This window comes from Gavia stellata, chromosome 1 (genome assembly GCF_030936135.1).
Source record: "Gavia stellata isolate bGavSte3 chromosome 1, bGavSte3.hap2, whole genome shotgun sequence".
Lineage (NCBI taxonomy): Eukaryota > Metazoa > Chordata > Aves > Gaviiformes > Gaviidae > Gavia > Gavia stellata.
Genome location: NC_082594.1, coordinates 12,077,330 through 12,098,907, shown reverse-complemented (window position 1 = coordinate 12,098,907; position 21,578 = coordinate 12,077,330). Strand labels below are relative to the sequence as shown.

The 21,578-nt window shown below is 43.5% G+C and overlaps 1 protein-coding gene across 1 annotated transcript; it reads left to right on the top strand.

Moving 5' to 3' along the window:
* The first annotated feature begins 9,175 nt into the window (after positions 1-9,175).
* On the top strand, positions 9,176-19,911 carry LOC104264468 (transmembrane 4 L6 family member 1). The gene is made up of 5 exons (XM_009821570.2): positions 9,176-9,346; positions 12,736-12,801; positions 18,279-18,424; positions 19,203-19,389; positions 19,891-19,911. Exons 1-5 carry the CDS (start codon positions 9,176-9,178, stop codon positions 19,909-19,911), a joined length of 591 nt encoding a protein of 196 aa, XP_009819872.1.
* Positions 19,912-21,578: the final 1,667 nt, after the last annotated feature.

Genomic DNA, 21,578 nt, shown 5'->3' with positions numbered 1-21,578 from the left:
AAGGCTGCCCAGGACCATGTCCAGATGGCTTTTGAATATTTCCAAGGATGGAGATGATAGATCTCCAAGGACAGAGACAGACAGTTCACACCTTTTCAAAAAGGACCTTTAATTATGTCTCCTTTTGGTACCTAATTTTAGACAACAAAAAAAATGTCTGCAGTCCACCTTCCTCAACATCCCCTCACCCTCAAAAAAGCCTTGAAACTGCCTTCCAGTGGACATAGGAGCAGAAAAGTATAAATAGTTTGAAGATGGAGATTACTTCATTCCTGGGAAAATTTTGTGATTTGGTTGTCTGTGCAAGCAGTGAATCACTTTCAGAAACCCAAGCAGTGCTAAGAAATGTCCAAAGGCACTTCCCACTTCAGGAAATATTGCCCTAATGGCCTTGGGCCCTTCTGCTGCATAAGGTGTGTGGAGATATAAAATACTATTCTATCCCACAGTGGGCCCAAACTAACAACTTCAGGGTCAGCAAGGGGATGGATTGTCCTTTCTTCAACCAGCCAGTACCAGCTGCAAAAACCAGACAGACCTTAGAACCTGAAGACCAGCTCTATTTCCAAAGGCTTATCCAGTTTTTCCGTTATAACGATTTCTCCGACACAAGTAAAGTAAGTAGTAAGTACTTTTACTAGCAAGCAGTAATTCGGGCTACAAACCTGGCCTCATGTACATGTTTGAAACGTTACAGCTACACACACACAACTAGTATTGATTTTCCTTTTTTTTTTTCTTTTGGCACAAAACCAGATGGCGATGGTTAACAAGAGAACGGTCCCCCTTGCAATAACAAAACACTTAATGATCGCTTCTAACCTCTCGGCTGTTGCCCTCCTCTTTCATTCTGGTGGGAGTGACTGCTCAGGGTGCCTCAGCCTCACATGGGAGTTTTTAATCTCTCACAGGGTAACTGACTGAGCCACGTGTCTCTCAGTCCGACCAAAACCACCAGAAACCTTCCCTCCTGACAATGTCAAACCGCTCTAAAAATACAATGAGCTTTTTTTGACGAATCCCATGTTTCTTCAGTATATTCCCAATATTTGTTCTTCATTACTGAAGGCTTCCTGAGAGACCCAGCGCAGTTCAGGGCAAGGTAGGAAGGAAGGAGAAGGATCACCAGAAGAAGTAACATTTCTCCCATTTGGTCAGGTAAATAGGGGCGTGTTCCAGTGGGTACTGCTTTTAGCTCCTAATTCACCTGCACCCTGGGCACATACTTGGACAAACCCCAGTGACAAAACACAAGGATGAGAAATGCCTTTCAGCCAAAACCAGAAAGAAGTGTTGCATGAAACCAGCAAAATGAAAGCACAAACCTCTAATTATTTTAATATTGGACAGTGACAGTGTTGTTCTGTGTTAGGAGCACAAACAACCCTTGGCCACAGGTCATAGTTCATTGCCATTTTAGAAAACAGTGGGGTTGGCACAGTGCTGTCCCTGGACAAAACACTCAGGTAATTAAATAAAATGAGCTTTGTGATAAATCAGATGAACACACACACACTCAAGCAGGCAGCGGGTAATACTTTGCTGGATGGGCAGAGCTTTCTGGGTGTTGTTACGACACCATTCCCCTTCATCCCAGGAGGTGCTTCTGCAGAACGTTGGCTGTGCAACCCTGGGGTGGCCTGGGCTCACAGAGTCACTGATAACCACAGGGTTTATTCCTAAAGGACTGTCTCTTTCTGGTGGCACTATGGTCCCAGAGTCAATGATACGTGCACCACCATCAGAGGGGGAAAACTGCTCAGCAAAGACTCTGGATGTTGTCTCAGGGAGAAGAGACAGCCTAAGTATGTAGAAGAAGCAGCTGTGCATAAAAAGGAGAAACAAGGGAAAAGGAAGAAGGAAAAAAAATCAGAAAAATAGGCAAAATAATAGAAGATCCGTTCATGTGATATTTAAGCTGTTGTCTCTGCGAAGTGCACATCCAGAACAAGCTGTGTGTTAGGACCACACATGTGTGATGGCACCGTGCAGTGAATATAACCCCAAAGAGTGCAGAGAGCCTATTTCAAACTTGGTCCAGAACAACTTCCATTCCACCTCTTCAGAGTCATATATATTCTTAATATAAGCACCATAACCTGCACCACTCAATTATTCAATATTATATTTTATGGCTATCTCTAATCTGATTCAAGACTCGAACCTTTTTTCATTGAGCTGCTCCTCGTCTTCCTCAGTGCTCTTGCCATACGATCAGCTGTGTTGGCTGGGGTTATGTGGGTCTGGGATACTCTGGATAAAGGAAAACCTGAATAACGCTGGTACTGCTGTTTCCACCTTGCTGTTTCTACCTTAACAGGACATCTGCACACTCCTGGATACTGGCAGGCATGTTAACCTGGGTACCTGCTGCGAGAGCAGGGAGCGCCAGCTGGGGCTCCGGGGCAGGTTACCTGCAACGCCCAAGCTTGTGAACCTTCTCAGAGCCAGCTCATCTCAAAAAAGCCTCTTAAAAGCAGTTTGCTTCCTGATTCTTCCTCAGGAAAATCAACCTCCCTTTCACTCAGTTGAAGAAAACATTAACAACAAGGTGTCATAGGAAACAGCAGCAAGAGATAATTTGTGTCATGGTGCCAAAGTGGAATAAATGAAATTGAGTGGAGTGTCACTGTGTACTTGGAATAAAGCTTTGACTTCAGAGGAACCGCTTAAGATTTGTACTAGAATAAATGAGAACAGAGCTGCCTGGCTCCTTTTTACACAGGGTATCAACAGCAAAAAGGGCATTTTCTCATCAGTGCACTGCAGCCGCACTCCAAATGGGGCAGATCTATTAATAGAGTAAGTGGGCAGTCAGATGTGCCCTTCAAAAACCTGCACGGGGCTGTAATTCTTCAGTTTCTAACTAACTCACACATTGCACCACCCTGAGAAATTGTAGGGCTGGAATGCTTTTCATTTCTAGCGTGATGAACAGGACTTTTCACATATTTACATTTCCTCTCTCAGTACCCATGCTACTACATGTAAATGGAAAATTAATAAATAGTTCATGGCTAAAAAGATAGAAATAAAAGGAGGACCAGAGCTGATGTACAGTAAGTCAATATAATCAGGAGGCATTGATCAGTGGAACACAAAATGCTTTCATTGCCTTCAAAATCAATATTGCAGGGGAAAAATAGATGTGCACAATTGTACACACTCAGCTTAGCCACTAAACACTTCAGAGTCAAAATTCATTTTTTCTAAGTATTTTATGGCTTCTGGGTTTTTTGGGGTTTTTTTCCATTTCTTTAGGACTTTACTCCAGAAAAAACAGGTAGGAGTCAGGCCCTCTGGAGTTAATACAGACTTTTATTGTGCTCTTCTTTTTGTCATTCCTTCTGTACCCCACAATGAACCGTATTTCAGGCCCGAGCATTTGTTCAAAATCCCAGAGACTGAGTGGCATTGTTTGCACTCAGAAGTCTGCATTTCAGAATGAACCCAGAAGATCCTGTGCAGGAGTGAGAAATAAGGTCTTCCCTTGGTCCTAATTTTACAGTACTGTGAAATCTCATTAAATCTCACAAGTATTGAAGCCTTCTGCACTCTTCAAAAGAATTTAGTTCAGTTCTCATCAAAAACTGAATATAGATCCTATTCCGCAACAGCAAATCTAAACGTAAGAGAGTTGTGTTTAATATAGCTTACCAGTATTTTTATTTTTCTGTAAGAAGCACTAGTCATTAGTTAAGGCCCTGAGTGCAAAGTGTTCCACAAACAGAGATGAAAACACTGAACTTGTCCCAAACAGTTTAAAATCTATGTGGTAGAGTAAAAGACAACAGATTGCTGTAGGCAAATGGAAAAACATAAAACTAATTGCTCATTGTGCACTTGGTTGAAAAACTATCAAGCATTCAGTGGAGAAGGGCACTGAGAGGTATTTGAGACTAATAGACACAACCAAGTCTAGGTATCCAGTCTAGACACCACATAAGTGATAGATGAAGCATGGTAGGCCTATGGGATAGGCTTTGGAAGGTGAAGAGAAGAAACTTAAAAAGGTCAGTAAAAGAATGTGTAGTGCTGGGAACACAGTACAGATGAGAAACTACAGAGGTGAGCCTTGCACATTGCCCTGGAGGGCTATGAGCTGGGCAAAATCAGAGAAAAGCAGAATCAAAATCGAGGATGCTGAGCGCAAATGAGAGTGTTAGCTATGTGAGGATGAGAAAGGTGGTACCTTAGAGATATTATAGAGTCAGAGTCTATGAAAACTACAACTAACCAGGGTATGAGACTTATAGGGAGGTTCATCTTAAGTATCATTAGGAAGTTTCCTTATTTGCTTCTTACTCGCTGCAGAAGCTTGCAGGTCCCCCCAAAGGTGCCCCAGCTGTCAGTGCAAATTGCTGATGGTCTTCAAATTGTTCTAAATGCTTTAAATGCTATTAGACCTTGTGCCCTGTCTGAAGATTGTCTGAGACTTTGTTCCTTTTCCATGGGGTTGAAGCACCACATCAAACATGGTGAAATGTTGCTGCCACTGATGTCAGTTGAAGTTTGGGGCATTGCGTTCAGTGGGTTCGGCTCAGTTTCCCTCCTTTTTGCTGTTTGTGCTGTAATGAAGTTTATTTGCTTGAGACCACTCTATGGGCTTTTTTAAGATTTTCACTAGCTGTGAGTCAGTGATGAAGAGACAACCTTCCCTACATCCTCTGATGTTGGTGGTATTAAATATGCAACCTAGGGAATGAAGTTCCAGGCTTTGCCCCCATGCTTTTGCAGCCACCCTGCCACACTGGTAGTCCTCATGAATGGGATTCATCTGACCACAGATGCCAACATTCAGGTCTGAACAAGTGTTGAAATTCTTTCACCATTAATGATTTATTGTAACCCTACAGTAGCTCCTAAAATAGGTCTGGTGATTTTTCCTTAAAAGTGTCTGTTTCTCTCACTAGGAATAAAGGCAGTCTAGGGTGACATCTGCCTCATGGACATCTAAAGTCATGTGAGATGAATTCCACCCTACACAACCCATCTTTCATAGTAAGACATTTTCTTCAAAGATGAGAATGAAGATGAGAGACGGCGTGGTGAAGAGTGAAACATTTTGCATCTTTGCTTTCACTCACATGTGTCTTTTGTTGATGTTTTTGTGATCAAGTCACCCTTCCATCTGGATGTTGAGAACAAGGCAACAGCAGGTGCCTGCCAGAGGGGACATGTTTTCAGTCGAAGAGAGAGCTGAGCATATGCCCAGCATGACTGGGGCCAAATCTAGCCTACTAACTTATGTATTTATATGTTTTAGCATTTTGACATATTTTAACAGTTACTACTATCACATTTTCTACAACAGAAAATGGCTACATCCCTCTTTCCTCAGTATGAGTCTTCTCCCAGTTTAATTTTAACTTTTCTTCATACCCTTTGCTGTGTTTTTCATTTCTTGGCCCATCCCTAGTGTCTCTTCTACCTTTCCCTTCTCCTTTGCCAAAGTGAATCTTGTTTCCCTTCCATATTCCCACTCTCTCCTCCTTGGAATTGTGTTTTTCTTTCTTTGTTTCCTCACTTGGTCACACCTCTCCCTTCTCTCCAGTCTTTCTGCCCTTCTCCCTCTTTTTTTTCCCGTCTTTTTGAGAATTTTCTTTCCTTACCTTCCATTACCCACTTCCATTACCCACTCTCCTCACCCAGCTCTCCCAGCAGCATGCTTTGGAGCAAAGCCAGTGCCAGATTTTGAGCAAAAGATGACTCCACACTGATGGCCATACTTTGTGTGGCACCACCTCGAGCTTCAACCACATTTTCTGCCACGCGCCCATTGTTCCTCTTCATGCGCTTGCACTCCTGCCATCTCCTGCCTCTCCTCTTCTGCCCAATTGTGCATGGCTGAAATGGTTGCGGCAATAGAAAGGTCTCTGCCGCTCCGATCTGCGTGTCCCGGGGGACTGAGGCATTGACCACTGGAACACTGCCTTAAAATAATCAATAACACTGGGTGGCACGCCAACCTCGTGCTGGCCAACCAGGGATAACTTGGGGTATTTCCTCATTCTCCGGAGAGAAACAGCTATTTGTCTAATAGAGGCCGTCACCCGAAAACATCGCTGTGCCTCCCTCAGACCGCCACGCTCCAGGAGAGAGGAGCCGGAGAGCCTGAAGCTGGCTGTGGGGAACTCTGGAGCCTGGAGGCCATCTTAGCCCCGTGTAGAAGGTAAGCAAAGGTATTTACCTGCTTCCCTCAGCATTAAAAAGCAAAACTTTCTGAAACCCTAGTTAAAAATTAGAAGCTTGCTCTAACCACCTTGCCTAACAAAGCTGTAGAAAGTGCTTTTGTTTGCTGAATTAATAAAGTGTTTTGAGTGCTTCTGGCAATCCAGAGTGTTTTCCTAAGCTGTTAATAACATGGTCAGATCCTCTGATGTATACAGGTAATAAAGCGGCATTGATTTTGGTGGTAGAGGCTCTTGCTAGGTCTGGTGATTGATATTTGGGTAAAAGTTCTCCTTGCAGTTTGAAGTGGTATTGAGATAGGTCAGAGAGAATGGGCTGTAAAGCCCCGCTCTTCCAGCCAAAGAAGCATCGTGTTCCTTTGCATTGGGCGAGAACTGGGCCCTCCGGCTATGTGTGAAAGATGCAGAAGAGAATTTATAACTCGCCTACAAGACTTAGCTTTTATAGAAGGAGGCCAGGCTGTGCCTGTGCTTGTTTGCTTCTCTCTGGGAGGGGGGAAAGTAGGTGAGGTTGGGCAAATGCATGGAAAAGCAGAAGTTGGAATGAGACAGAAAAGCAGACAGGAAAAAGTCCATGCAAAAAACTAGCAAATGCATTGGGCATTTGAGAGAAAGACAGGTGAAATATCCAGTATTCTTTCCATTTCCCTCCACTCCCTCCCCACTTCATCTTTCATTTGCACATTGTCGGTCTGCTTAGATTTTTATCTCTTTGAGCTGGAGCTTGCAGAATGCCCTGCCCAGTTTTGAGCACTATATAAACAATAGGTAATGACTGTAAACCAAGGAGCATCTCTGTTAAAAATGTTCACTTCTGGAATAGTTTAATGCCAGTTAACTTGTTTTAAAGCTGGATTAAAAAGCATAACGTGATTGTAAAGTGAGCAGAAGATAAGGCATATAAGCATAGTGCTCTTATTAAACTCGTAGCAGCAGAGAACAATGCAAATTTTGTGCTACAGAAATGCACACTCAGAAGAAGTGTCTGGCACTCTCAGCTACCTCACAGCAATATACGGCATCCCATAAAGTCTTTCTTGTTTCCCTCTCAGTTACAGAGGTCTGAGGACATTGGTCTGTCTTCATGCCTTACCTCACCTCTTCGCTGTCTTCATTCTGTCAATGAAGCTGGTTTCAGACTGTCTCTGGCTTTCTCAAATATCTTCATACTGTCTTTCACCTGGGCTTTTTTGCTTGGGAACCCAACCTGGATTGATTTCCGTACTTGTAGCCTGCTTAATACCTTCTCAACACCAACTTCTGCCACAAAACTTTCAGGATTAGCCAACACACATGACTAAATTGAGGGACATTTCACTGTTTACTGCCTTGGTTATTACAAAAACTATTTGCATGTAGCAAGTGTAGGCATGCACGTGTGCATGGGTGCGTGTGTGCATGTGTAACATGGGTGTCTGTACTGAAATGGTGTGTATGCAGATTATCTTCCTTCTCTTACGTTTTATAACTTGCTCATGGTAGAGCAAAGACATCTTGTCATGAACTGTCAGCTTTCTCTGGGGACAGAAACCTGCAGATTGACATTTTGTATTTTTATGCATTTGAAAGCCTTCAGGTGGAGTGAAGCTATGATAACACATCATGAAGAAGTTGTGATCAGTTTATGCTATAAAGTTAATGGCAGTGTGAAAGTTCAACAATCACCTCGGTTACAATAGTCTGAAATTTCCAACCTGACATGGAGAAATATTTGTGGGTCCACTTTTGTATTGATCAGCCTTTTCTCTTTGGCAATAGATCACAGCATGGGTGCAGTATGAGCTGGGGTTGCTCACTTTGGTGAAGGGGGATCTAATAGCAGCCTACATCAAATTTGTAAGGGAGTGACAGAGGTGGTGGAGTGATGGAAGAGGATATAACAAGGAGTAACATCCACGTTTACATCTTGAGGGATTCAGATTGGACACGAGGAAAGACCTTTTCACCAAGAGGCTGGGACAGCGTTGCAACAGGTCACCCACAGAGATGGTGGTAGCTTCATCCTTGGGGGCTTTCAAGGCTCAGCTATGCAAAGCCATGGCTGACACAGCAACCTAGTGTTGGTGGTAGTCCTGCTTTCGGCAGGAGGCTGTGCTGGAGACCTGCAGAGATCCCTTTCAACCAGTGCTTCATTTATGTTGATTCTTGGATTTTAAAAGAAGAACCTAACCACTGTAAGATATTAAGCTGCTGTTTTGCACATTATGGCAGATCTCTGAAAATGAGGTGGGATGGCTTTGTGACCTGCCCTTAGGAAAGAGCCACAGGATTAGACATGCTTCCAGTTTTTCAGATATTTTAGCATGGGTGCCAAACAGCCCCATAACCCACAGTCTTCTCTACCCTTATCTGCAGAATAAGCACATCACAGGAAACAGTAATGAAAATTTCTCCAATTCTTGCTGACAGTGTAGTTTTGACTGAAATAGAGAAAATGCAGCTGGTAGGGGCCCTGGTGAGGGTCCTCAGTCTGCCCCAGTGCCAAAGCAGGGTTGAACGTTTCTGTGGCATTCCTGGCAGTCATTTCCTGCTCTTCTAGACCTTCAGTCTTTCCTGCTCTTCTAGACCCAGACAACGCCGTGCAGCCACCTCCCCTTCCACCCAGGGCCTTAGCCCCACCATGAAGTTTGCCAGCCAAGGTATCAGTTTGTGCAGCCATGGTTGTGTTACTGATGTTCCAAATGGACAGAGAATTGTCCATTAACAACTAAAATGAAACTCTCGTTTCATACCGACGTGTTTATTCCTGGCAATTTTAAATAAATCCAGTTAAACATTCCAATTTTTAATAATTCCATTTTAAATAAAGTTTTTGAAGGGAACAGGCTCTGTAGAACAGGATTATCTGTGTAAGTCTTAACTGGAACATTTCTTGATTCAAAACTGATTCTTCTTTAATTAAAGAAGAAAACTGCTGAAATCCTGTGCTCCCTGCGCTGCAGTAACCCAAAACTCACTGCATCTTTCCTCAGCAGAGAGCTACTATGTGCATGAGGAAGTGTTCGAAGTGCATTGGGATCACCCTGTTCCCACTGGCGGCATGTGCCATAGTCTCCAACATCCTCCTGTACTTCCCCAATGGACAAGTTCTGCAGCTCAGCAAGATAACTGATCTGGTCTGGTTTTTCCATGGCATTCTGGGAGCTGGGGTACTGGTAAGAGAGAAGTGTTGTTACTGTTTCTTATGGGGTGGGGTTTTGTTTTGTTTTGTTTTAAATTCAGGGCTAAGAAAACAAAAAAAAAGTCATAGAAATGTCTTTTGCATAAACACGTGAGCAACTTAACTAGGAAACTGGGGTTCAGGACTAAGAAAGTACATTCTAGACTGAAAACGTCCCTAATCACAGGAATACAAGGTATTCCTGAAATGAATGTCAGGACTGCTAGTCAGTAGGAAGCAATAGGACTGACTTCTCACTGTGGAGAAGGGTGACATGGGTGTTCATGTCTCCATGTCTTCATGTCAAAGCAAAGCTGAGGTCCTAAGCTCAGCTGGAGGTGGTGAGTTTTCACTGTTGGCTGCACCCCCTCGTTACTCCTCTATCTGATTTTATGCCCACATAATTCACAAAAAACATTAAGGGCAGAACTGAAACATATTTCAGTAGGTGTTTGTTAGAGACCCAGCCAACACAACGAATGTGGAGCTGCAAATGGCTTAAACCCCAAATGCCTCCTGTCTTCCCACACACCAACCTACCTCCTTTTGGGTTTGATCTGGTTTGTATGTGCTCTTCTACAACCAGTTCTCCATTCCACCACTCAGGAAAGATCACTTCTATGTGAATATCTGTAACTAGAAGGGAACATGTTTGGGAATAGTGATCTTTCCAGTTCATTAGAAAGCCTACTCCCTCTACGTTCCTCCAATTATCCACCCAAGTGCAGATAAAAAGCCAAGTGAGTAACATGCATATGGCAAGTACTGGCTGTTACCCAGCCTAGGTAGATGGTAAACTGGCACAGAGCTGGCTACCTGCACGTCAAAAAAAAATAATGTTTAAGAATAATTAACTTAGAAAAAAGTAAATCTCATTCACAGTCAGGCTATGATGCAGCTACCACTTACGTCTATGGAAAAGCTACAATGGATGTGGTTCACACTCATATTTCCCAAAGCAGAAACATGGTATAAGGTCATTCAATAAATTGTTCTCCACCAGCAGCTTACCTGCTTCTTCTCCCAGCTACCACTTGGGCCTATTACTCATGCTGAGCTTGAATGTAAGCATGAGTTTGTGGAAGGAAGCCTAAAGGAAGAAGTGGAACTACATGAGAGACCTGTGGAAAATTCGTATCACTGCAAGCCCAGGAGTCATTGGCGTCCAATGAAAGGAAAGGCAGATGTTAGGCATGAGAGCGTCACAGGCTTACCAAAAACGTGCCTTCTTTTAAGGCTTCCACACAGGCTTGCCTGTGGCCAGCACCGTATACATCAAAAATGAGAACAGCAAGTGAGAGGGGAGGGAGAAGTTTGCATTGACCTTCAAAACACAGCATTAGGAGTAATTATTGATCCACAAACAATGCTGTTGAGTGTACGTGTTTTCCAGAAAACAGGACGACAAATGCCCACAGGGGAAGAGAAGGAGAAAGAAAGCATTATTGTCAGCTCCATTTTCCAGGTGCTGGAAGCATGGAAAAATTAAGACTGGCTTCTGGGCCTCCTAGGGAGCTAAGCAAGGGGCGAGAGTGCCCCGTGACCAGAGCCTGGGCTGTATCCTGACTCCACAGTGAGGACAGACCAGAGCCTCCAGAGCTGGGACTGTGGGGGAAACTTCAAAACAGCCTGGCCCAGCTCTGTGGGCCAGAAAACCTGCCTCCACCTGGGAACTTAATCCACAGACTGATACCTAGATCATCAGTGCACTCTTTGGCTGAGCAGCCAGCACCCCACTTTCCTCCTCCTCTGCTGCTTCTCTAATGGAAATTTATGTGACGTGAAAACCTCTCCATTTCCTTATTTCAAAAGTTTCAGGTGTGAAAAGAGGAAGACTGGCTCCATGTGTCATAGTAACATCTTTCCTGATGGAAAGCCTATGTGCAACACTGGGAAATGCCTGACTGAGCCATGGCTCACGCGCAGCCCTCCTTTTACTGACAACAGCCAAGTCTAGCAAATTCTCATTCCCATGTCAAAGGCAGGTGTTTATAATCAGGGACTGCAAAAAAAGAAAGCTGCCAAGCAAACCCTTCATCCTGAGCCAGGCTAATAAACAACATAAAGGTGTTCACAGCTTAGATGGGAAACCTCCAAAGAAGAAAGACAGCCCTGGAGGAAAGGGAGTGTTGGTTTGATGGGCAGAGGTATCAGCTCTCCTTCTGAGTGCCAATAGTGGCACGCTGGGGCTGAAGCTGCCTTGGGGACCACCTGTGATTATTTAAGAGCTGACTTCTTTCCAGGAGGAGGAACGTCTTTTTAACCTCAATGCCCTACATCCGCAGGCCTCCAGCTGCGGTCCAGCAACCACTGCAGGTGCTGGAGGCTGCCTCTGGGAAGTTATGCATAAAAGGCAACAGAGAGAAAATCCTTTGAAAAATATTTAGGGACCTGTAAATCTAAGGAGATTTCATAACACTGTCCTACACAGTCTAACAGAGAGATTCACACTACCCACATAAATTCCCTGGGCTTCATTCACCATGGACATTCTGCTCTTCCTGCCCTACATGAGACAATATCTCTCCAACATCTAATGAGGCTTTTTGTACAGCTTTTACCTTTTTTGTTTTTTTGTTTGGGGGGTTCTCCTTCTTTCATTAACTTTATAGGGACCATTTCCTACTTTCTCAAACACTCATTTTCTTGCACTGCTCTTTGGGATGCCTACACAAGGAGCGGTGGGCAGAGGCAGGGCAGCAGGAATGCTCTGGCTGCACAGCTAGACCCACGAAAGCTTTCTTGCCCTCTAGCTACCAAACTAGATGCAGCTTTTCCTATCTCCAGAGTGCCTCTGTAAGGTGGCATCATATCCTGAGACACAGCTGGTTGCTGACTCCATTGCATCAGCCCAGCTCCACCTGGTAATTACCATGGAGAAAGCTGATGTGGACTGGGAGTTCCCTGTTGAGTGAGTTCCATTTTGTAGGTTTTCCAGAAGCTTAGCACAAAGAACCAAAGTCAGATGTGTTTCAGGAAGTTTAAGACTGATTTCCCAATTATAATCCAGAGCAGAATGCTCAGAAGATTTAAACTGGCAGAATTCTTACTCCAGTGATGCACCTTTTCTGAGCAGAAATTCCATTTTCTCAAAACTGACATGTTTGTTCCTGAAAAAAACCCCAAACCCCTGCTGAAAAGAAGCAGTATAGCTTCAGCAGCCAGAATTACTGTACCAGAAACTTGCCAGCCAGCTCTAGCTGTAATCCCACGCTTCTTCCTGAGTTACTCTTCGGCAAGCACGAACATCTAAGCAGATGTAACCCGCAGAGAAGAGGCAGAAGGTGGTTTGCATTTGAGGAACTTGATGCCCCGGCTCCTAGACTTTAAAAACCATCTCAGCAGAAGTACTGCACACCAATTCAGCTTGTGCTTTTCTCACAGGTTATTTTGCCGGCATGCATGATGCTGGGAGCAGGCGGAGCAGGATGTTGCGCTAACAGATGTGGGGTAAGTGGATATTTATGTGTTGAAATGGCACTATAGGGTTTGCACAATAGCTCTTAAATGGCTGCTCAGCAGGTGGAAACGTACAATGACAAACCATCACACCACCATCAACAGCCATGTCAGGGAAATGCAGAAGAACAGCTTGATCTACAGCGTCCCTGGGCTGGGGTTGAGAGCTCAGTTAGCCAACAAGAATGTTATGATATTGCAGCCACTGATATGAGGGAAATCATACTCAGCCAGGGCAGGTACTCGAGCATTTAGCCACATTGCTGAGGGCAGGGGGGGGACAAAGATACTTTACTTCACTCCACATAAAGTAAAGGACGGCTCCAGCTTCCTCCTGCTCGAGGTGATCCTAAAGATTGAGACAGCTGCCTGTTCCTTCTGCTTTCACCTGGTCCTGTTTTCTCCATACTCTTCCATGGCAATTTGCTTTTCCACAGGTTCATCCCTGCTTACCTCCGTAGGGGCAGATAAGTCCCTTACTTTGCAGGCCCATGCTAAAAGCCGGAGCTGCTGCTGGTGGCACTAAGAGGCCGGCACTGCTTCCTGGAGGCTGATCCATGTGGAAGGCTTTGACCCGTAGCACCCATTTGCCCAAGCGTTATGCACATGAATGGTGCAAATGCAATTTGGGCTCTCTGTCATCCAGAGAAAGGCCAGAGAGACTTTTCCCCTTGATAATTAAGAATATTGTAAAGCATCATGTTATACAGGCATCTCCATTAATCTTCAAGCCCTGGGCAGAGACTTCTATGTGGCTATCAGTATTAGCAAGAATAAACTGACTTAGAAATGTTTTTTTTAGTTTGCATCCTTCTCAGAAGCAGCCTGGAACAAGAGATTTCATACAATAAAGCATGTCTCTCCATGAGAAGACCTTTACCTCTTCAAGATGTTTTACTTAATTTAATTCATGATTCATACCAAAATAACATTCTTCATTAAGATGTCAGCAAGTAAATCCCAAGGGACATGTTGTTACATTGATTTTACCAAGTGTCACATGCACAGGGAGGATGCTAATGATGGCCAAGTAGGCCAGTTGCAGAGCTGGGATGTGAGCCTAGGCACCCTGAACCCGGTGCCTGAGCCAGCTGCTTCTCCTGGTTTTGAGTGATGTAGAAAGCGGTGGTGAAAAACAGCCGTACTGTGGGTGTTCCCATGCTCTGCTGAACATGGTAAGTCACGAGGGGAAATTCAGCTCTACCAGGCTCAGTTCACACAGCATCTCAGGGGTCCCTTCTCCGTCCTTCAGCCCAGCACTAAATATTAAAGAGCCAAGAGTCAAACTTCCCCAGATTGGCTGGGTTCACTCCCCCAGCACACCGATGCAGGTGGTAGCACAGTGTCGTCCAGCAGCCCACATCTGCAGACCCACCATGCTCCTCCACTCCCCTCCACCATCCTTTCACTGTCTGAGCCATTCCTAGCAGCAGCACATGGATGTCAGGGATCCTGTCTGCACCTTCCCATCACTGATCGGTTACCTACAAGCTGTTCCTCCTCCTCCTTATTTGCTGTTATAAAGGAATACAACAGACATTGTTGAGAAAGTAGTTTGATTATGTGCTACGATATTTGTATAAAGAGAGCTAGCTGATGGCCAGTTGATTAAGCTACTCAAACCAAACTGAAGAATAGGCTCGATGAGGACAATATATCTTTGAAAATGTTGTCTTCTGGGACTTTGGGAATTGCCCACCTCTTTGAGGTGGAAAGGGGTGAAGCTCTACAAGTCACTCTACGGTTTAAACAGAATGTGGCTCGATGTAGTGATGAGATGGGGACATGAGCAAAGAGCAAGTGGCTATGAATGACATTAAACACAACTGTTTCCCCTGCACAACTCCTGGGGAGGAGTGATTTCCAAGCATGCAAAAAGAAGTGAGTATTGCAGGGAGATCTGAAGGCTAATGATGTGCTTCTTCAGGAGAAGAAACCTCAGGGAAACTTTGCTTTGGGGATAGCGGGAGGGAATGCACGAACACCCACAGCAGGGTTGCTCAGATGCCCTGACTATATGGGCTGTATAGCCAAGGCGGGTATGGTGTGAATCACCAGGCACTGGAGAGCAGAGGAGCCCTGGGTCTGGTTCAAACATGCATGATAGCAGCAACTTCCCAAGGTGCTGGAGCTCCTTGTGAGATGGGTCTGGGTGGACCTGATACGGGATCCCCAGCTCTTGGTGGCTTTTCCACCAGCTTCTACCTACTGGCAGAGAAATAGCCCACACTGGAGCTACTCAGGAGCCTCTGCAATCCAAAGGTTAGTTCGTCCACCTTTCTGCTTTGGGGACCTTAGGTATAAAATTATAATTTACACTGAATACTCAGCATTGCTTTTCATAGGGAAAAAAAAAAAGGGCTGAAGAAATAATACTGATCAGAATTATTATTCAATGAGAAGACAAGCATTCTCCTCAGGGTAGGGACTCTATCCTATTGTATTTTGTGCAATCCCTGGTTTAATTGTTTCAGACTTCATCACAGCCTTTACACGTTGCTGAAGTATCAACAACAGTAATAATAATTACTAAATTTCTCATCCTTTTATTCATTATTGAGTTCTCCAGTTCACAGTGATTATGATGCGCTGCATTGAGTAAGTTCTTTCATTAATCCATTTTAAATTGTTGCCTGTAAACATACCTAGATGGCTTCTTGTCCTTGCATTATGGATTAATGATTTTGGAAATTAACAGATTCAGAAAGCTCCTGTGTCTTGCAGCTTAGCATGTTCACATCTGAAAGCATCCACTGCACTGGCACAATGAGGAAAAAAGGCCCCCCAAAATACAGCTTCTGACGTTGCATCAGCAAACATACCCCAGTATTTCTCTCTGAGTCTTCCTTAAGAATTACTAGTAGAACAAGAATAGCCATAGCAGCTTTCCAGACAAACAAACCTAGATAAGCAAAGATATCTGCATAACCAGACAGGATATTAATTGCACAAATAAACACCTCCAGAGAAAGAAACAGAGAAAAAGGAAACGTGCATGAAACAAGAACCAGGGCGATAAAGAGCAGCACAAGCTGGGACAGGAGGAACTTGGTAACTTCACCAAAGCAGCTGATGCAAATGCTAAAAGAATGAATGCTAAAAGTCTTCATCAGTTCACCAGAGACCATCCAATTGTGTGAAGAATAAAGCAGGGAAAACATTAAAAGAAAATCAGCAAAAATGATCAGTTAAACCTTTGCAAGAGGTAGAGAACAGGCCAACACCCTGGGAAACTAATTTCAACAAACTCAAGCATTCCAGCTTAGATCTCATGTTGCAACTGAAGACACAAATGAGGAAATAAAAATTTTCAAAAAAAAAGGGATAGATTAAGATGGTACAGTAGGGAAAATGCCAAAAGGCTGAGTTGATGCAAAAGTTAATAAAATTGTTGGATTTCCATAGCATATGGAACAAGCCTCCAGAAAAGACTCCAGAAGAGTAGATATAATGGGGACATGCCACTGTGTGTCTAGAAAATGCCCAGGAGAGCCAATTTAACAGCTGCAGCAACTTCAGACTCCCCTTTCAGTGGCAAGTAGTCTTTGTCTATATAAACATGTGCACAGTAAAGAAAATAGGTGAGATGAAGCTAGTCATACAGCCAACAGATTTCAAATGAGAAAATCATGTGTCAAAGAATAGTCATCAAAGATAGCACTGATGAGTACTACTATACTAACCACTATCATAAAACGTAGTAGTAGCAAAAGACGACTTGACTTTTTCTATCGTAATTTTGTTATGCCCGTACTGTTATGCTGTGCTAAAACTAATCATTAGCATAATTAAGAGCCTTCAACCAAGATGCAGAATGCACAGTTGAAGGAAATGAGAAAATAGGTGTGGAGAAGTGGTTCAGTGTAGGTAGGAGTTTCAGACAGAGTATCAGTCACTCACCTTCACTGTGAGGCATGGCTGGTGATCTTGTGATAGTGCATCACCTACAACCCAGCACTGCTTTGGTCTGGGACAATATACTAAATTACCTACGTTTTGCTGACAATGAAGCTCTGCTAAGAGGCAACTCAGCCAACATGCAGATAAAGACAAAAAGAGTGTCCAGCTTTGCAAAAAAAGACAGCGTTATTAATCAGTTATGATTAAATAAATCCCATGAGAAATCCCAGCAACTTCTAACTCAAGGATTGCTTTAGAGGCAAAAGGCCACACAAAATGAGTCAATTCACACACTGGCAGCAGGCAAAGTTGTACAGAAAGCAGTAATGTTATCAGCTGGCAAGTTGGAAATTCACCATTCACCAAGCTGCGTTCACCAGCTTGAACACGTTTGGATAGTGAATAGTTTTCAAGACTACGTCACAAATCTGCCACATGGATGGTGGATATTTCCATTTGACTCTGTAATGCAGCGCTCTGTGGAGCAGCTGGCATTAGGAGAAGGTTTCTACCTTCCTTGTGGGCTGTTACATTTCACTGGTATTTGCTGGCAATGGGGAAATATTGCCAGAAGTATTTGGCTTCAAACCCAAGTCACCGATGGGAGTGTTTCCCATGTGCTTCCTCAGCCGTGCCTCTGCCCTGACTCCGAGGCAGTCTTGCCTTGTCCCTAGACCAGGTCTTCCCCTGGCTCTGTCAGTCTGCTCAAGAGTTTCCTTTTCTCTTCTTCTTCGTGGCAGAGTTGTGAACAACCACTGGCAGGGACTCTTAACAAGACTACTGGGAAGCCTGTCCCAGATACACCACCAGTAGCACCCGCCTGAGATTCTAGTTTCTATATACAAACAGCAACCGGATATATTCCATCCGTTAATAGAAAACTACCCCAAAACAGAGCAGAAGCAACATTTCTGTGGGACTGGTCAATGTAAAACGTACAGATGCATTACATATAATTCAAAGTCAGCTCTGTTTCGTTGCCACACGCAGCACATTTAGATTTCTCAACACGAGCAGTGGTAACCACATGTCATGCTGTTGCAAAATGAAGGAAGGCAGCAACAAGAAAGGCTCTTTTGCATTCCTCATCTATTAGCAAAAACAACTAATGCATCTTCTGTTGCTTTCATACCTGGTTCAGTAGTTGCTTGCTAGTTTCTGTTGGTACAAGGGCTGAGGAAGGTGCTCTTGGTGAAGAGGTGGAAATACCAAGGCACATGATGTGGACCACATCAAGCCAGTACTGGCTTCATATTGGCTTTTTGAAAGAAGACCACCAGATTTTTCATAATTGATTGGTAAAGTATAAAACTCTGAATAATTAAAGCTCTGGGCTTATCCACTTTTAAAATCAAAACAAATGCAGTCTGAAATCCTTTCACATCTAGGAGAGCTGCACTAGTGAGAAAAAGACAACTATTTTTTGTTCCCGCAAATATCATATTATTATTATGAGTTTCAGCATATAGTAAGAAACAGATAAAGATCGTTTCCTTCCCATTCAGTGTAAGCTTTCATGCTACTCAATGCCTCTGTGCATGCAATGTTGAAGGTCTTTTCGCTTTCAGATGCTGCTGTCAGTGGTCCTGGCTGTGCTGGGGTTTGCAGGAGGAGTGTATTGTGCGGTCATCTCCTCACTGGGGCTGATTGGGGGTCCTCTGTGTGACACGGGTGATGGAGAATACCTCTACCCTTTCAGGAACGACACTCTGGAGTGAGTAAGACTTACAGGCTCCTCCAACATTGCTTTCCCTAATTCCCCCCCACACACATATTTTTATACCAAATCTGAATTTTTCCAAGGTGAACTGACGGTCCACTTGGTCTACAAATAAATTCACCTTTCTCTGAGCCAGCATGTTCCAGGTGGTCATCTCTTTGACCAAGGATCATCTTTGGGCAAAATGCCTGAGTTTCTTCTGTTGTGCTTGTCAGCAGCCCCTTGTGCACATTGCACCACACTTTCAAAAGGCTGCTGAGCAGTGACTCCCACCAGAGTCAAAAGGAAATGTTCAATAAATATGCCACATTAATCTGTTAAATCATGATGAATTGAGTCTACTCTACCTACTTCTGAAAAGCAAAACAAAATATGTTCTAACTCTTTAAAGTTAACCTTCTCAACCATGCTCTTCAAGCCAGAGCTAGAGATGATGGATGGGCTGGGCTGAGACACCACAGGAGGGATGGAGAATACAGAGACATATTTTAAAACCATTAGGGACCTTTGCCTTTTGTTATTAACACTGCCATAAAACAAAAGAGAGATTCTTGTGCATGCAACAAATCACAGATGTTGCTCTCTTCCCTAGTCATCAATTGCACCTCTGCAAAGGCAATTCTAAAGAGAATCACCAGCTTTTACCAATTATAGTAGAATTTGAAACTCACTTTGTGCAATCAAGTTCAGAAAATGCAATGCCAGAAAACACAGAAAGCATTCTGAAATTTTTATTTTCTAATACATCACCAATTATTTTTCCCTATCACAGAGACAATTATTTGTTCAACCAGACAACATGGAGCATTTGCAAAGAACCTGAAAACATCATCCTTTGGAATATCGTCCTTTTCTCTATTCTCCTGGCCATTGGTGTTATTGAAGCTATTCTTTGTTTTATTCAAGTCATCAGTGGACTTACTGGCTTCATATGTGGCACATGTATGAGGAAAAGAAAGGTTGGTATGCAGCAAAAGTATCAGAGTGCTTTACGTTCTTACCACTTTTATTTTTCAGGATCTGGAAATGGTACATGATCAGAGAGATCTGTACAGCCCCTGAATGAGCTCCTCTGGGGAGCTGAGGCAATACAGATGCATTTGCACACTGTCTCTCTCTCCCTCACATTGTAGTCAGGGATAACTCTGTCCTCAGATATTTCAAAACAGTGGAGCAGTGTGATGTATTGACATACTCAGTTGCATGGTTGTGTTCCTATTCAAGATGCGTTTTTGATAAAGTGTAATGACCCCCCAGCATCTGTAAGTGAGAGAGATAAGAAACAGAGGTGTTTTTAGTTGGTGAACAGTAGTAAAAATGTCTTTTTACAAAATGGAGGAAGTTTCATTTACCACCACTGCGTCCTTTTCACCGTTTATTTTCATTGTACAAGATGCTTGCAGTAAGTCTGATATCCCTCTGGAGCACTAATTAATCATCTTTCATTCATTCCCTTTCAGACAAATATTTCTGGAATGTGAATGACCTACAGGGAACGCCAGGACAAGCCCCGAGCTGCTGATTCACATACAATAAGGATAGTGCACTGTGCTGTATTTATGGGGGGTGACAAAAAAAGCCCAAAATGTTTGGGAATTTCATGGGGCAAAATGAATTTTTTATAAAGAAGTCAGGGTGGAAAAAGACTAGATCATTTAGATCTGAGGCTTCAAATTTTCATCTCTTTAAATATTACTGCTAAATCTCAGATATTGGCAAAAACACTAATCTGTCTGGTCCTGACTGCCGTACTTGTGCATAAAACACAAAGGTCCCCAGATCAAAGCTCACCACTTGCCCTCTTGTGTATATGGGAAACTGAACCGTTGTCAATGTATGCATTTATCAGCTGCACGAAACAGGCTGCTTTCTGGCTGGATGTAAATAACCTCCCATCCCCTCCAAATCCCACCTTGAGTTCACCTGCCTGTTCCTATTAACTTGCTACCCAGGCACTCCCAGATTTAAATTAGGATGCGCAGAGAATATATCAAGTGGCGTTTGTGACATTGCAAAGGCAATTGAAGCACGTGGTTTTCAGCTTCCCTCAGCAACCCTGGAGACTGTGCTTGTGCTCATTTGATAGCTTGCTATCATGTTTGACGAAGTCCACTGCACTTCTACATTAGTTCTTCAGGAGCATCTGAGAGATGTGGTAGCCCTGGAAGAGCATTTGGGTCACTACAGACAGTAGGGTTTGGAGCAAGAGTTTAACAATGTCCGGTTTAACTAAAAGGAGGAGAACTTCAGCACCAATTTTGCCTTCAGAAGACTGCATGGGAGTCTCACTAATTTCCACACAGGTCTGTAGGGCTGTTCTAGAATAGATCACATGGACAAGCAATTAACCGGTAGAGATAAGCATTAAATCGATAAAGGTAGTAATTACGTGCAGCTTAGTAACAAATAAGAGATATAATCTGAAAGGCAACAAATTGCATCAGTCTTAGTGTTACAGCAACAGTAATCCCAACCAGGAACTGCGTAATTCCCCATCATCACTCAAGATCAAGCCCTTGATGCTAAAGTCCATGACTGGCAAATTTCAGAAACCCCATAATTTCAGTGACTTCCTCAAAGGTTAGTTCTTGGACATGCCACTGACTTCCCAGAGTCAGTCAAACTGCAAGAAAATCTTAATCCATCCTGAAGGCATGTATGCAGTTATGAAAATCTGAATACATTTGAAACACTCGGAGTCTATTTTTCAGAGAGACATTTATGTTTTCTGAGTCAAAAGTTGTTCATATTTCTGCACTGTAGCATGACAGCAAGTGACTTGAACAGTGTTATTGCAGACACATGTGGTTGGTTGTGCTGTCCTCTAGTGCAGCACACGAACCCCTTTATACAAAATGGGGAAGAAAATGCCAGTTGTGCTAAGATGAGAGGCACATGTACACTTCCTTGGAGCATAGCTTCACACCTAGAAGCAGGAAATTTGAGTATGAAATTTAAAAGTACCTTCTGTAAAAAAAGCATGAGACTTGTTGAAATTTGCAATCATGACTAGGTGCATCCAAACCTGCCAGGAGGCTTAAAAAGCTCATGTTCATTGTCAGCAGTGAAGCCTGGACAGTGCTACCATATAAAGTGGACATCAAAATAAAGCCAACTTATTCAACCAAGAAAAGAATCAAGGAGGCAG

Excerpts from the sequence above, each read along its gene's own strand:
- LOC104264468 (XM_009821570.2), top strand. The coding sequence starts at position 9,176 with ATGTGCATGAGGAAGTGTTCGAAGTGCATTGGGATCACCCTGTTCCCA. Across the intron at positions 9,347-12,735 it reads TTCTGGGAGCTGGGGTACTG|GTTATTTTGCCGGCATGCAT; the intron begins GTAAGAGAGAAG and ends CTTTTCTCACAG. Across the intron at positions 19,390-19,890 it reads CATGTATGAGGAAAAGAAAG|ACAAATATTTCTGGAATGTG; the intron begins GTTGGTATGCAG and ends ATTCCCTTTCAG.